Source organism: Athene noctua, chromosome 23 (assembly GCF_965140245.1).
Source record: "Athene noctua chromosome 23, bAthNoc1.hap1.1, whole genome shotgun sequence".
Classification (NCBI taxonomy): domain Eukaryota; kingdom Metazoa; phylum Chordata; class Aves; order Strigiformes; family Strigidae; genus Athene; species Athene noctua.
Genome location: NC_134059.1, coordinates 1,409,730 through 1,425,741, shown reverse-complemented (window position 1 = coordinate 1,425,741; position 16,012 = coordinate 1,409,730). Strand labels below are relative to the sequence as shown.

The 16,012-nt window shown below is 48.0% G+C and overlaps 1 protein-coding gene across 1 annotated transcript; it reads right to left on the bottom strand.

The window, feature by feature from the left end:
• Positions 1-296: 296 nt before the first annotated feature.
• On the bottom strand, positions 297-9,513 carry LOC141969732 (uncharacterized). The gene is made up of 3 exons (XM_074925809.1): positions 9,405-9,513; positions 6,836-7,042; positions 297-1,078 (listed from the first exon to the last, which is right to left on the bottom strand). The coding sequence occupies exons 1-3, from the start codon at positions 9,430-9,432 to the stop codon at positions 297-299; spliced, it is 1,017 nt and encodes a 338-aa protein (XP_074781910.1). The 5' UTR covers positions 9,433-9,513.
• Positions 9,514-16,012: the final 6,499 nt, after the last annotated feature.

The following is a 16,012-nucleotide window of genomic DNA, read 5'->3' as shown; positions in this document are numbered from 1 at the left end:
CCCCGCTGCTCCCATCACCCTCCCTGTGCCCTGTCGACCCCCGGTTCCAACCCCAGCAACCGTCCCCGCCCCAGGCCACCTCTGCTCCCCACTCCCCAGTGATCCCTCCCTGCCAAGCTCCCTTGACCCCGCTGCTCCACCCATGGCCTCGCCTCCACCTCCTGACTCTGCTCTGGCCACCCCCGCATCGTCCTACCGTGCAAAATACATCTTCTGCAGGTGCTCCTCTCCCTCAGACAGAGCACCAACACATCTTTCCCTTCCAATCCTCCCTCGTCCATGTCCTCCTCTTCTTCCTAAAAAGGACTCGCTACATCCATCCCTTCAAATTCTCCCTCATCCCCGTCCTCCTCTCCCCCAAACAGAGCACCAAGCACATCTTCCCCTTCAAATCCTACCTCGTCCATCTCCTCCTCTTCTTCAGAAAAAGGACTCCTCACATCTGTCCCTTCAAATTCTCCCGCATCCCCGTCCTCCTCCCCCTCAGACATATCACTTGCCATGTCGTCCTCCCCTGAAGTATCTCCCTCCTCCATGTCCTCCTCTCCGTCAGACTCCTCTTCTTCTGATTCCTCCTCATCACTCTCAGACCATTCCTCAGCCCCACCCCGTCCCTCGGGCTGCATTCTGCTTTCCTCCTCGTCAAGCAATTCCCCTGCTCCTGGCACCTCCTCTTCCCCAGTTCCCCGCTCCTTGAGCTCTGCCTCGCTCTCCATCCCCTCCACCAGAACTCCCTGTTCCCCAGGTGTCATCTCAATGCCAAAGGCCCTTCCTTTCCCTATCCCCTGTCCTTTGGGATCTCCCTCTGCCATGGCACTCTCTTCAGGTGCAGATTCCTCTACCACAGGCTGACCCTCTGCCTGCAGCACAGCCACTGCTTCGTCCTCGGGCAGCAAGTCTCCCAACCGTTCCGCTTCTTCTCCTGCCTCTTTGGTGAAAACTTCTTCCTCTTCAACAAAATGTGCCTCCTCAATTGCTTTTGTCTCCCCTAGCATCGTCCTTTCTCGTCCCGCTTTTTCTGATGCTTCCTGCACATCAAGTGTTCTTCTTCCTTCTGCCACAAAAGTTCCGTCTGGTGCTATTAAATATAAACAAAACAACAGTTTTACTGAGAATTGTGTTAGTGTTAAGGCTGTTTACAGGGCTATTGTTAAAGATGCTATCTCTCCCAAGCAATGAGGGGACATCGGCATGGTGACAAGACGACAACTGGCTCTGCTGCTTCTCATCATGCACCTTTGCTCTGACTACGTTTCTAGTGCTGCTCTTCGGGCATCTGGCATAACCAATTTAAGCCAAAATGCCGATGCCCGACCATCTTTCAACTCTGACAGCTCTGCCTGCCCTCTGTACTCTCCCTCCTTCCCTCACCTGCCTAGCAGGGAGCCCAGGTGTGTCTACGAAGTAGCTATAAGCTTGGCAGTAATGTTCAAAAGTTAAGAAATAGGTGGGAAATTGCTCACGTAAAATACGCACACACAGGAAAAAGAATACTCAGCTCTTTGTGTAATTGCTTCCCATGGATTCTGTAATTACATCAGGGGAATAACACAAGGTCGATTCCTGCCCGCTGGGAATTTCACGGCAGTGCCCTCACTGAATTCTGTGCTGTGGGGTCTGTCCCGAGGCAGCCCCCCCGGCAGCCTGTGCTGCTGCACCAGTGCTCTGTACAAACACGGCAGGTTCCGGTTCTTGAAGAAAAGAGAAGTTTTGTGCCACCACAAGGAACAAGAGCAACGTCTTTCCCAAGCTACCTTTCCCAAACTGTGCAAAGGCTGTCTTGCCCCAAATCATCTCCCACTCCTTTTGACTTGTTTTACCCTCCTGCACTGCTGCTGCACCCCACAGTTACTGCTTTCTGCTGCTTGCTGGCGCAACCCACTGTGCAACCAGAGCCCCTTTCTGGACGGCAGACAGAGAAGGCTCCAGGCCTCGAGGACGCTATTTGCCTGGCCCATCTCTGCCAGCCGAGTGGAGCTCGTGTCCGGCTTGCCACAACCCTCCCCCTGGCCCCGCTGCTCCCCGCGCCCACCCCTCCCTTCCTGCCCTTCAGAGCCGGGCCCGACTCGCTCCCAGGTCTCCGCAGAGGGAACTGGAAGGTGCACAAGGAGCCCAGGTGGCTGCAGACAGTGCAGGAACCAGGAGCAGGCAGGACAGGCTGGGAAGACAGTTTCCAGAAAGAGAAGGGAGGATGGGGAAGGAGAGGAGAGAGCTCAGCAGGTTGCTTCCTCCCACCAGACCCCACATCGCTAAACACTGGACCACACTTCAAAATTATAATTAAAAACTCTACATTTTGCAATACAAGAAATCATGCCTTCGTCCAAGACGCATCTTGCACCAGGTTTGTTGCTTATGTTCACTACTAGCTTTCTGTACCTTATATTTTAAATTTTTTCTTCTTTTATACATATTATATATATATATATCTACATAGATATAAAAAGGCAGTTATCAATCACTACCATACTTTTACACCACTCACACTGAAAACCCTACCTCCTGAATCTGGGAGAGCTCAGGTCTACTACCAACATCAGTAACATGAAATCATTTTAAAACTTTCTAAGGGAAGTTTTGGTACAAAATGAAAACATCCCAAACTGTCATCCCAGCTCAGAGTAAATATTCCTCTCTCCACAAAAGTACAGTGTCCAACCTGTCCAGCTGCTTATACCGGACTGAGTCTAATGTAATGGATTTTGCTGGTCCCTGCAAAATAGATGCTTTGTTCACTTTGCCTGAAAGAAACCAAATGCTGTGTGGTGCATGGCATAGTCTGCCTGTTTACCTGCTTCGTTAGCAGAAAGAGCAGTTTATTTACTCTGGCTGCTGATTACAACGTATTCCCTTCTGTAAAGTGAGGTCTTGCCTTGGGCAGAATGATAACAGCAACCGTGAGGTTGTTTCAGCATTAAAGTATTCCAGATGAGGCACCGTGGAACCTGAGAAGGTAACAACTAGGAGATTCGGGTCTTTCCAAAGACCACCTGCCCCCCGGGAAGCAAACAGGTTTCAACCCCGATCCAGAGGGACAACTGCCACAGAAGTCGGGCTGCCCAGGAACTACATCTTCGCTACCCTGCTCTCTGCATCAGAAACACGGATCCGTGTGAAGACCAACACATGAAGACCACCAGGCTTTGAAACTAAATGGTACCGACTCTTGTCTGCAGTCAGCTGATGGGACTGAGGCAGAAGGAGTTTCACCTGACAAAGAATTACTGAGGAAAAAGACAATTGCTGACAGACCAGAGACAAGAAGGAACCTCCAGCCTCCTGCATACACTCTCCAGATGAAAGACAACTCACCTTACAAGACTGTGCTCTTAGGCTACATAGAGGAAGGAGGTCAAAAGGCTCCCAGCTGACCAGAAAAACAAACTTGCAACACCCGGGATTAATGTGTCAACGTACAAGACCGTGCGCAACTTGCAATTTAAAAACAGTAGAGTTGGCCTGTTCCTGCCAGCTCTTAGAGCCTTAGAGGATGGCAGAAGGAAATGGAAGAGCAGCAGTGCAGACTGAAGTCAGTTTTAACCTGTGGGTTTCTTCGCTTTTCAGACTCACTGCCGCTGGGGAGCGGAAGCTTAAGGTGACCTTCCGGTACGGCTGATGGCCGCGGCAGGATGGCTGGCTGGAACACCCCCCGGGTGACAGGCAAGGCTCTTCTGTCGGGCAGACCACGCTCCCAGCAATGAATGGCTCAGGCTGCAGGGACCAGAAACGTTCTTGGAGGGAACCAAGACCAAGCTGAAGGTTCCTCACTGCCAATTAGGCCAACTGCTCACCGGGAGATGAGCTTGGGAGACAAACGGGGCGCAGCACGGAGATGGAGGCTGCAGCTCAGCTGCCCTCCATCTGTCAGTCCCACTCTGCCTGTCCTGGACATTCACCTCCCCAGGAGCCCCTGCGCTACCTGGAAGCAAAGGGAAACTCGCTAGACTCCTGCTTTCCACAGCTCTTTTCTTGACTGGCACCCAGTTTTTCATGGCCTGGATTCTTTTCCTAGGACCATTACAGCTGCCAACAAAGCAGTTGTTTACTGTAATACAGGTTAACTACACATGACTGCAGAAGCCAGCTAGTCACCACCCAATTTTGTACAAGTTAGGAGAGAAAAGAGCAGACATAGGGTTTGATAGACTAGCAAGGAAAGGGAAAGGGCAAGCACTTCTATAAAAAGACTTCAGATGAATCAGATCTCATCCCTGCTCAACAGCCAACCTCACCTTCACTGGCATCATACTCCCCACTTTCTAGGACCTCTTCTTCCACATCTGGACAGGAGTCATCAGGTTCAGAATACACGTGACGACCACATCCAGGTGCCGTTGCTGTTTCCACCTGGACTGGACTGCAATCTTCAAGAACTATCACAAAGTTACAAAAGAGGAAGCCGGAAAGAGAAGCCATTAAAAAGCAAAAGGCGTGAGGCACAAATGACTGGGCAGCCACCACCTGGCAATGACTCTGGCACCTCCAGCCTGCCCCGGACTCGCGCCTCTGTTGTGACAGGAGGTGTGTTCACAGTCCCAGAAAACACCACCGCTCCCAGACACTGACGAGAGTACAAACAGACAGAACCACTCCAACGTGCAGATTACACACTGCACCAGGGGAACCGTCAGCGATTCTCCCCAGTTCATTCACAGGCTTATGGTCCACAGGGATTTGAATGCCAAGGTCCCTCTTACACGCTCTTTATTTATGTCCGACTCATAATATTGTATGCAAAAGTCACATCTGTGGCACCTCAGTTATCTGGATTTTATTCTGGACTCTGTATGCTGGCTGAACTGACCCAAGGGGCCCAACGGGTTCAGACACTCTTGAACAAGCGTCATCATATGCTGAACTAAGATGAGACAAAATCTGTCCACAACACGCACTCATAAAGATCCAGATCCCATTGCTATTAGCGCGTTATTTCTGCCAAAGCAGCACTCATAGCTTACAAGAGGATTAGTGTACTGATTGCTGAAACACAGAAACGTAGCATCCATGCCCAAAAGCTTGCTATCCAAAATCTTGGTCTACCAACACTAAGACACATACTTAAGCTTAAGCGAGTATTTCTTTGAAAAAATTACAGGCCCAAGGCTCGGCAGATGACCTCAAAGCACAATAAATGTACAGAGCATGTGGAATTTCAGGACACACGCAGATGAAAGCTGAAGCCAACAACAGTGAAATGGGGTCATGTTGTCTTGGAGAATTTGTAAATAGAAAGAATGGAAAAGACCTGCTTAAGGATGTGCAAAAACGCATAGCTAAACGCATAGCTAAAAAAATGGTGTTGAATTAAAGAAAAACTTTTAAAATAATGAATATCCAGAAACATCTTCCACTGTGGAGAGCTATTAGGCACTTTACCGGTCTCCTAAAAAAATGGAACTAGTAGTTGCTACTAACGCTGCTTGGAATATTTCCACCTATACTACTTTCAGGGAGTCCTTCATTCAAGCAGAAAGCTCTTCTTGCCCTCAAAATTACCAATGAATTCTTATGTTTCATGAATTTATTATTACTACTCCGTTGGGAGAAACCCACATCTTTTTTATCCCTTCTCTCCACCTCTTCTGTTCAGTGGTGGGGAAAAAAGTAGTAAGATTTCATTTCAAAGGGGAAAATATCAAAAATCAACAAATAGGAAAGAGAAAGAATGATCATCACACACTTCTAGAGCTTGAGAGGCAGCTGAGTAAAGTCACAGGGAAGTTCATAATGCCATGCACTAACAAGCAGAAAATTGTACTGATTATTCCTGAATAACAAGCTATTTCTCATTATCACGAGAGAACAAAAGTTAAGATTCTTTTTGATCACTGCAATGATTTTATAAGCAAGGAAGTTTCAAACCTAATTGGAATTTCTGGTGGAATTTATACTTTCTGTAAAAAGACTGGATCTTCCTTGCAGCTGCAACCTTTTCACAAAGAGCTGTATTGCTTAATATTGCCATTGCTTAATTCACCTAGAAATCCAAATGTGAAAGTTTCCGTTTAACTCGAGAAATGGTTTGCACATTAGGACTGTCAAATGTAAGGAATGTAAAGTAACTGATTTTGAAAGAGCAGGAAATGGAGAAATCCTGGTACATTATGACAAGCAAGAGGCACAGAAGTCAGCTCAGGATCTCACAAAGCCATAGAGGAGAAAAGTTAAGAAGAACTAAAACACTGCCCCAAGGAAGAGGCAACGACGTGGTGAATGGAATGCTGCTGTTCATCTAAGAAATGAGAACTTGCCTGCGAGTTTTCCATGGGATTACTGATGAAGATAATCCCAGGCAGGCAGCAGGGAGAGCCGAGCTGACGGCATCTCCTCCCTCGGCCAGCACGGGCCAGCAGTGCGGCAGGGGACACCGCCGAGGTTCTGGCTGCTCGGGGCCATTAAAGACAGTACTGCTAAACCACCAGGAGGCACGCTGGGTGTGCCGGGGGCTTCTCAGGTGAAAGCACCTATCCTCCGAAGGTGTGAGTGGTCTCGGACGTCAGTGACCGCTGACATTAAGTGCTGATCTGCCCAAGTATTTAGAGCTAATTTGCCGACTGGCTCCAGCTCCACTTCTGCACCGGTGCACTTCAGCAAAGTCTGCTGTGAGCTGGCACACCCTTACACTGCCTGTGGGTTTTGCTGCATTTCAGTGAGGATGGTTGAATTAATAACAGATAAAACAGCTATCTTTTCCCAATTCAGTAGGAATTGCATGCTTTTTCATGTGTTTTCCCCTTAACATGTACCGGGCACGCGCAAAATGTAAAACGTGCATAAAAAATATAAAACAGTCATCAGGTCAACTTCTTTAAGCCTCAGTATGAAAAAATCTAACCTTGTTCATCGTCCCAGAAGTCACTGTCAGAGTATTTATCATCTTCATCCTTCTCACTGTCAGAGACCTCCAATGCCTTCTCTGATAAGGTTTCACTCTCCTTTTCAGTGTCCAAGTCAGGTTTTTCATCACCTGAGGGTGACTCTGATGTTCCACTCATTTGATCGTCAATCTGTCTCTCTTCTGCTTCAATATCATCATCGTACTCTAAAATACAAGAATCATACTGTGAGACGGAATTCACAACTAATAAAGTTCTTTTTAAGCAGGCAGAGGTTAACTTCATCAGTCTCCTTTTGCCTGTACATTTGCTCTGTCTTTTTAATGCCATGAGAGAATCTAGGACCACAGATGGAAGAGTAACAGCACATTATCATAAAAAAGCATCGTATTCTTCATAAACAGCATAGCAAAAAGCACTAAAGCTACTGAATGATGCATCAAGTGTGGTCAACACATTAAAAACAACAAACAAAACCCTCAGCCGCTGAAAGGACTAGAAAAACTGAGAACTGGGCAAACTCAGAAAGAAAATGCCACACAGTCTCTTGTTACAGGAGAAAAAACTGTTGCCATGAAGAAAAAATGCCAGCAACAGAGAAAACTGGAGAAAGATAATCTATTGCAGCACCAAGTAAGATAAATGTGGATTGACATGGCTAATCAGCAAAGCAGTGGCTTACAAACTGAATGAATTAAATCAATACAGGCAAAGGGTGCTGCGCAGGAACACTCTGCCACCGCACTGCTCCCGTACCTCCTTCAGCTCCCACGTGAAATCCTCATACAAATGAGGCTTACAACAGATTTACCATTTCCACACCAACATGGTCTGGATTCCGTCCCAGGCCACGAGCCTGACAAGCTGTAGTAGCTCACAGACAGCTCTGCTCACATCTGTAGTACAGACTGGCCCCACGCGTACGCATTAAAGAATCCTCCCCTGCCCAGCCGAGCTGCCGCGGTTGGAACCCCAGGCACCAGCGCACGGTGATGTCAGTGATTTCCCCGTGACATTCAGTAATTCCACTGCCACCACCAGCTCACTGCGCGCGCAGCAGAGAGGCAACAAACCCAAACGGTGCAGGAGAGCTGCCACCGCTGACACACCAGCTGTCCCTCATGGCCATCACTTCTCACCTTTCAGATTTTATTGCCCGCCTCTTTTTCTTTCGATCGGTGCTTTTAAAACACTGAAGTGACAGATGCCAGGGACAGAAATAACGCGTATCTGATGCAGAACCAATTAGGCAGATAAACAGTTACCCAGACAATGAGAATTAAGGGAATAAGGAGATTTTTTTTTTCTGTGGGGTAATACCCCACCTCCTCCCTACACAACAGCCCCGTCTCTCTCCAACCCCAGAGTGCCAAGCTGGGCACCCCTGTGACAAGCCACTCCGTTTGGGCACTCACAGCCACAGCAGAACAGAGAGCAGAGCCTCCCATCTCCACAAACTTAACTCCGCCCTTGCCTTACAGGAGTGGGCATCGTGCACAGGAGGTTTAGGATTCCTGGCACGTGCCCACCGGGTGCAGGGCAGCAGCACGTCAGAGCCCCCGCAGTGGGACACCCCTGGCAGGGGCAGCCGAGGCTCCAGATGAGCACAGCTCAGCACCAGCGGCTCTGGGCCCGCACGGACGCGGCTGGGCTCAGGCAACACCGGGCACCGGAAAGATGCTGCTTCTGGAGCCGTTCCAGGCTGCTCTGCAAGGGCACCGCTTGGCATCCAGGCGGGAGGGCACCGAGGCGGCCACCCCCCTCCATGCCGGGGGGACGGGGTTGTACCCCCTTTACACTGGTCACTCCCGCAGGCCTGTGAGCAGGGCTGGGGACAAGAGGGGCAGGCACAGAGGACACAGCGGGGAGCCAGCCCAGCAGCCCATGAGCTGATCCGCGGGCACGCCGCGGTGCTCCCACAGCCTCGGGGACGGGCGGGAGCGCAGGGAGCTCTGCACCATCTTCCCACGCCCGCTGAAAACGCCAGCACAGGGGGTCTGTGAGCTGGAATGAGGGGTGTCATCGGTGGAATCACTCCTCCTCACAAGTGACAATCTCCCAGCCATCGCCTCTTCCCAGGATCCCAGAACACAATTCACCTTTTACTGGTGCTATGGGATTGCACTCACGTCAGAGAGATGGGAATTGGGCTCCCATTATGCACTTTTCCTTCTGGAGTAATAAGCAACATGATGTGATGGAGCAAGTCAGAAAGAGACAACCCCCATTTAAGGACAGTTTGCTACCACTACTACTACTACTACTACTTTATTAACCACACGTCTCTATATGAAATTCACCTAAGCTACAGTATTTTGTTAAATTAGTTCTCTAAGTTCCTTCTACCATAATTTGCAGAAGTCATTCTAACCTCACTTACAATCATGAAACAGTAGATCCACATTTAGTCTGGAGGCAGATGGTATAAAAGATGGTATAAAAATCCCTGGATCCATGTATCTTGACTGAGCTCAGCTGAAGTCATTTTGATGCCACACCAACATTTTAGCCAAAAGAAAAAAAGACGTTGCCAGAATCGATATGAATTCTTTGACTCTGCACCCTTACCTCCTTCCAGTAGTCTGCCTTTGTACATACACAGGTTCTCCCCTCCACAGTGCTGCCTGTCCCCAGCAGCCTTGCCAGGTAAACAGAGATTTTTCCCCACCAAGGCCACGGTGACACGCGCGCCGCTGCGTACCAGGGACCTGGAGACGACTCCAGAATTCTGTAGCAGGAAATACACAAAAAATGCAGTCAGCTTCCAACTCTAACAGAAGGTGAACACAAAGAGCATGTATGTGTGCCGTACACTTGAGGCTGCCAGTCTTTTAAGACAGGCCTTGAGCTGCTTAAATTGGGAACTGATTTGTAATATGCAGAAGGGCAGGAAAAGATTTCAAACTGAAAATCCACTGCATCGAATTGCCCAAAATTGCAGGGACCATGACCCATATCGTGCCTCCCAATCCAGGGTTCCTACCATTTCCTTCACAGGAGTTAAAACTGGCTGGAGGTCTAGTGTAACAGATGAAGGTTCGTACGCTCAAGGCATTTCAGACATGGTCAGAGACAGGATCAGACTGACTACACCAGAAGGTGTTAAGTAAGAGATCCCATGGTTTTTCTGTTCAAGCACCTTTTTTCCCCCAGCTGATGAAAAACACCAAATGTTTTAGTATATACGGAGATGGGTGGCAGTTACAGATTTTAATAGTTAGGAATTTTATTTCTTTCAAAAATTCAGTGAATCTTTATGCAAACTAGGTCGACACATCTTTCAGCATTAGGCAAATACACCAACAAGGAAGATTATATACCTGTACATAAACAGAGATGTAGACAGAGCTAACTTACCTTCCTCGGAGGGTGCTCTGCCTCAGTGGGCACACTGACGGGACACAATTTTCTCCCTCTGGTTACCTCACTTCTCACTGTGTTTCCACGTTTTTGCTGGGGTGGAGGTGGTGCCGGTATCAGGCCGGTGTTAACGACGGGAGATAAACTGGTCATGTATTTTACCGCATTTGGACCTTTTACTTCGCTCCTTTCCTCCTGTGAAAACATGTAACCAGGTTAAATAGGTTATGCAAAACCAGCGACCGAGCGTATTGAACCAACCATGGTTTGATGGCTCTTTACACCTCGTAAGACACATGCTTCTAGAACAGTTCCATAACTGAGTGCTTGCAATTTTGTTCAGGAAAAGATTTCTGTGCTAAAACCCTTTCTTTTAATTTGCAAAGCAACAGGCAGATTGCTTGGGAGCGTCACCCCCATAGCTATATACAGCACTGTGAGCCGGGTACTGCTTGTAGTGCAGAGTTCTGATCCCCAGCAGACAGAACCCCATGGCACTGCTGCGCTCCCTCCGCTGGCAAGCAAGTTCCAAAGCAGCCAAGGTCTCCCAATAGTAACGTCATTTGGCATCAGTTACACAAGATGTGGTTCAAAACGCTTCTCTCCCATTTGTAGTGGAGGTCTAGTCCTCCTTCAGATGAAATGCAAACAGAGGCCCAGGGCCCTGAAAAGCAAAAGGCAACTCTAGAGAATAAATTCCACAAACATCGTGTGCTCTGGGTCTGAGCTCTGCGTCATGTCTGCATAACCTGTGACTGATCCGGCTGTTTTGTCAGCAGGGAGCATGAAGCAGAAAGTGCCGGCAAATTCTTGGAGAAAGGATGGTGCCCATCACAGTAAGAGCAAATGCAGGAGGGAGCTATTCGTCCAGTGTCTGCCAGGCAGCGGTCACAGCCCCATTCCGAAATCCTCCAGCCCCATGGAACTCCTAACACTAAACCAATTACACCATGTTTTCCTAGAAAAAAAGTCCAAATCTCACCTGAAAGTAACTGTGTATGTATCAAGATCATGTCTGGCTACTCCAAAAAGCTCTCATTCTCTGAACCTGCCAGTGTGACTTAGCAGGAGGAATGGTAACTAGAAAAAATAAAGGAGGTTTTTTGTTACTTTGCAGCTGTAGATGAAGGTGAAAACTTGTAAGGCTCTGTGGAAATATTCCTGAGTTCTTGGTGTTAACCAGGTGGCTGCCTCCCTCTCGACATAACAGATAGTCTATGTGGAGGGAGAAAATTATGCATGCAGAGGTTTTATACTATAAAAGATAAGCCACCACATTTTTCCTCACTGTGATCAAGAACTGGGCATTAGACCAGTAAGTCAATGTCTTGAAAATTAAGGGGAGGTTAACAAGGAGAGTTTAAATAAAAGCTGATCACCATTTGGAAGGCATGTTGCCTGCACTAACCAGGTCTGGGAACTACAGTACTAAAGCAGTATTATAAAGCTGTCCCTAAAATGACATTATTTTCAGAATGAAATATGGCCTCACCCTGCTGGCAGGCTGTAGACTGAGTTGAGGTGCCAGGCACTTCTTTTTAGATGTTGAAGGATTTACAGCCCCCACTGCAGCACAGATGGGAAGTGGTGGGAAATGGAGTGAGTGCTGCAGATCCCCTGGAGCTGCATGTGGTCGCCTGGAAGTCTAGAACAGAATAGAGAAAACAGCTACAAAATCTCAGCGTATAGTTTCCAGTGCAGAACAGCATCATGAGGGGGAAAAAAAAAAACCAGCACCGATTGAGATATTTGGAAGTGATGAGTGATTCTCAGGTACCTTCAGGAAATTACATTTTCTAGTCTGCCTCCAAAGAGCCAGGCCCCTTTAGGCATCTTTCATTAAGCATCCAAATACTGGAGCATCCAGAATAACTCTTGACCATAAATCCAGGTTTTGCTACTGTCTCTTCACAGTGCAGCCTTGAAGCAAACACGTGAGCTCACAGACACTCACAGGAACGCAGCCACGTGCTGCCTTTTGGTGCCTTCAGCACACGCACACTGAGAGAACGCACCACCAAAGCAGGCCTATTTTTGTGCAATACTCTGCATTTTTGTGACTTTTTTAGTTCAGCTTTTCTTTGTATACCCCTCAGAATACCAAGTTAAAAACCTGTTTATCCGAGTTAACTTGCTGCCTTAGAACAGGCAGACTCCTTGGATCAGTGTTGATGTGACGATGTCCACCACCACACACAACTACAGGCCCAAGTGTCCTCTTTCTGGAGAGGAGGTTATTCAGGACTGAAAATCTCACTGCAGTCTGCACCCATGATCATCACTGAAATCGAGAACCGGTGAAAACTGAACCATATATTTGGCCTTTGACCTTAGACGTTAGTATCCTTATATTTCAAGAGTATATTAACATTCCTTCTCTGCCTGTTAACAGAGAGGAAGAGGTTTCTGAGCCAGAGCTCCAAAGCACAGCCTTCTGCATGAGCTTTCATCTTTCTTCACCCCTTCACCTCTGTTTTCTAAAAGACCTCCATTGCTCTCAGGATTTTAGAATGCGTGTGAACGCACCTACAGCCGCAGCACCCATTAACAATACTTAACGTACTGACACCGGCCTAGCTTTGGGCGACAAGGCAGAGAAAAGGGAAGGATTAAAGCAGGTTTATCACAAACATTTTTTTTTTTTCCACGTTCTGATGTGCCATTCCTGCAGCATCGGCTTCTGCAGACTTCTCTCTAATGAGACAACCCTGCAAACAGGAGGTCGGCCCCAGGGGATGGAGGATGGGGCAGTCAGACCTCACAGGCCTACGTGCACGCCTGCGCTCTGTGTGCTCACGCCAGCGCCTTCGGGGTGGCTGCTAAAACTCACCTGTTGTTGGGAGCGACCAGTTGCTTCTCTGCCAAGGGGAGGGAAGAGCCCACGATGATTTCTTGGACCGGGTGGTGGGTGAGGGGAGTGCATAAAGCTGGCATTTCCCACCGGTCTTCTGGATGGTCCCGCCTAAAAGAAGAGAAATTTATGTCTCTGAGGTACTAAATTGTGGGAAAGAAGCACATCAACGTCGGCCTGCCAGCTCTAACAGCAATGTCTGAGCTTGCCTGCCAGCTGTCTTTCACTGGACAGCTGTGACACTGGGACGCCTGGTTAAGGAAGGAAAGGAAATCACGGGGAGAAGGAGAGAGACAAGGGACAAGACTTGTTCCCACCTCTGACTCATTTCCCTGCAGTCCTCTCCAGCTGCTGATCCTCCTAAATTCAATCATCTGCCTGTTTCTCCGTATCTCCTGATTCTTGGCTTGGCTGAAGGTCTCTTAAATCTGAGTGCATCTGACACTTCCTTGCTCTGGCTGCTGCCCCTCCCTCCCTTTTCTTTTCAAAAGCCCCACACTGGGCTGACAACCCTTCTGCAGACAGACAGCTCTGTCTCTCATCCTCCCTTGCTCAGTCATCTGTCTTTCTTCTTTTCTTTCAGATTAGCTACTCAGCCAAATTCACTGAACGTGTGAGCTGAGGATTAAATTACTCTGCTAATTGCAGCCAGGTTCCTGTGTCCTGGTCAATGCATACCTCTATGCCAAGGGCCTTACGAAACACGGTGCCAGCCAGGCCCTCCCGTGTGTATCTCAGGTGTTCCTCCTCTATAGTATTCAGCTGGCATTCCTTCTCAGGTAGGATTCTTCCACTCCCCGAGATCTGCCATAAACAAATAGAATGTAACTAAGAAGGACAAGACAGGACAGGGTGTGTTTTTAAACAGAGCCCAATTCCCCAGAAAGGCTACTTTCTCTTCCCAGTCAGTTACCACCGCTGCTTCTGCCACGGTGCTGGAACTCACCTTCCGAGCACAGAATTGTCGTTTCTTTGACCCCGGGGACCCCATCAGCCAACTGAAGAGGGCAGGAGAGCCCCAGTCACATTTCCTAAAAGCTGTGGGCTCAGCCTTGCTCTTCAGGGGCCGCTGCCCAAGTCAGCGGAGGGCAATTAAATACTTGCCTTCCTACTGCGTAGGGGTTGCATCTGCCTGTGCTAAGCAGAGTCACACCCAGGAGTGCATAAGTATTTTTCAAAATGTCCAGCACATTCACCTTGACCAAATCCTTCAGTTTTCCATTGAAGTCTTTTAAAAAAATAACACTGAACCTATTTAAACAGCTATTAGAGTCAAAGATGCTTAGATGTCACATTTTAAAAACCTAAGAGAAACAGTAACCTAAGAGAATCAATGCTGCTGCGGGATATGGTGTAGGGGAGAACTTTGGGATCGTGTGGCTTTGATCTAGCACAGCAGAATTGCATGTGTTTGGCTGGTCAAATTCTTACCAATGACAACGCATACTTCTAAGAAATGAACAACAGGACTATCAGTGATTTGACTTGTGCAATATTAAGAGAAACAATTCATTCTTTTCTTTTTTTCTCAGAAAAGGAAATTTTTCAATCTCACCAGTCCTGATCTCTGATGATGTTGTCTTATCCAGGTATTGCTGACATACTTAGTCAAGTGTTTGTCCTTCAGTCTGTCGTAGGTTTTCAGTAATCTGAAATAAAAGCAATACAGATGCATATAAGTCCCTTGACAGCCAAATCATTACAGCTTCATTTACAAAGACCTGCCCAATCGTTTGCTGCACAAAATGCTGTCTCATTGAATCATGCCCAACATTTTGCCAGGTAAATGCCCATCAGATTATGTAAAAGCAACATCTTACAGCCTCCGGAGGATTCCCGTCAGAAACAAGGGACGTCTACAGCAGACAGAGCAGCTCAGCACCGAACGGCGTAGCACCACCAAGGCACAGGCTCCAGCAGAGCCCAGCCCTGGAGGTCTCCTCCAAGACCAACCCCCGCAACAGCCTCCTCGGATAACGGACTCTTCCGAGATTTTAGAGCGCGCTTCCGAGGCTTGAGAGAGACCGACCAGACAGCACTGCCCCCACTCTGAAGGGCTGTTCGGTCCAGCAGACTCCCGGGACTGCCCTGCTGTAGAGGCCAGAAGGGTTGGGCCGGGCTCCTCTCTGCTGGGCTATTCCCCTTCCCAGAGCCCTGGCACAGGGGTGCCAAGTCCTCCTCTGTATCCAGAGCAACAAAAATGAATGCAAGGCCTCCTCAAGTCTCTTCCAGTTCCCATGTCAATATGCTCAAGGTTCTCTAATGCGTACCTTGAACAATCCAAAGTGAACAAATTCACCTCTCTCCTATTTATTGGTGAGAAGCTGTAAGACCAACAAAGGAAGAACCAGACCACGCAGCCCATCCAAGCAGGACCCTCCCCTGCTCTACCCAAGGCACGTCCTGCATCCCTGGGAAGCCAACAGAGCTGAACCATCACAGCTACCAAAGAGCAGAGGTTCCAAAAACTGAACCTCAGGTATGAGCTGAACGAACACAAAAGCTGAAGCATCCATAATTAGCAGACACAGTTTTAAGTAGTTCTTAATACAACCTTATTTGACTTCACCCTCTGGAAGACAGGAGAAATAACCAAGGAAGTGACAGTAGGCTTCAGTTTTTAATACTCTAAGTCCGCTCACATTTGTGAGCGCATAAATTTATTGCATAATACGTTCAGTCTGACCTTTGGGCTCTCTAGGCAGGTTGTGTTTTAATTACACAACAAGAGATTGAACTCCTTTGCTTCCTTTGGCTTTATATTTAAATTCCACTGTACCTGTATTACACACCTTTCAACAGGATAATTCAAGATAAATGTCTGTTGCTATGCTGAATTACCACACACAAAGGTGTGCTCAACAAAAGAACAAACAATTTAAACAAAAGAAACCAAAAAACCCAAAGAGATCATGGATTAACAGGAATTTTATCTGCGCTTTCCCAAGAATCTCACAGGTAGCCT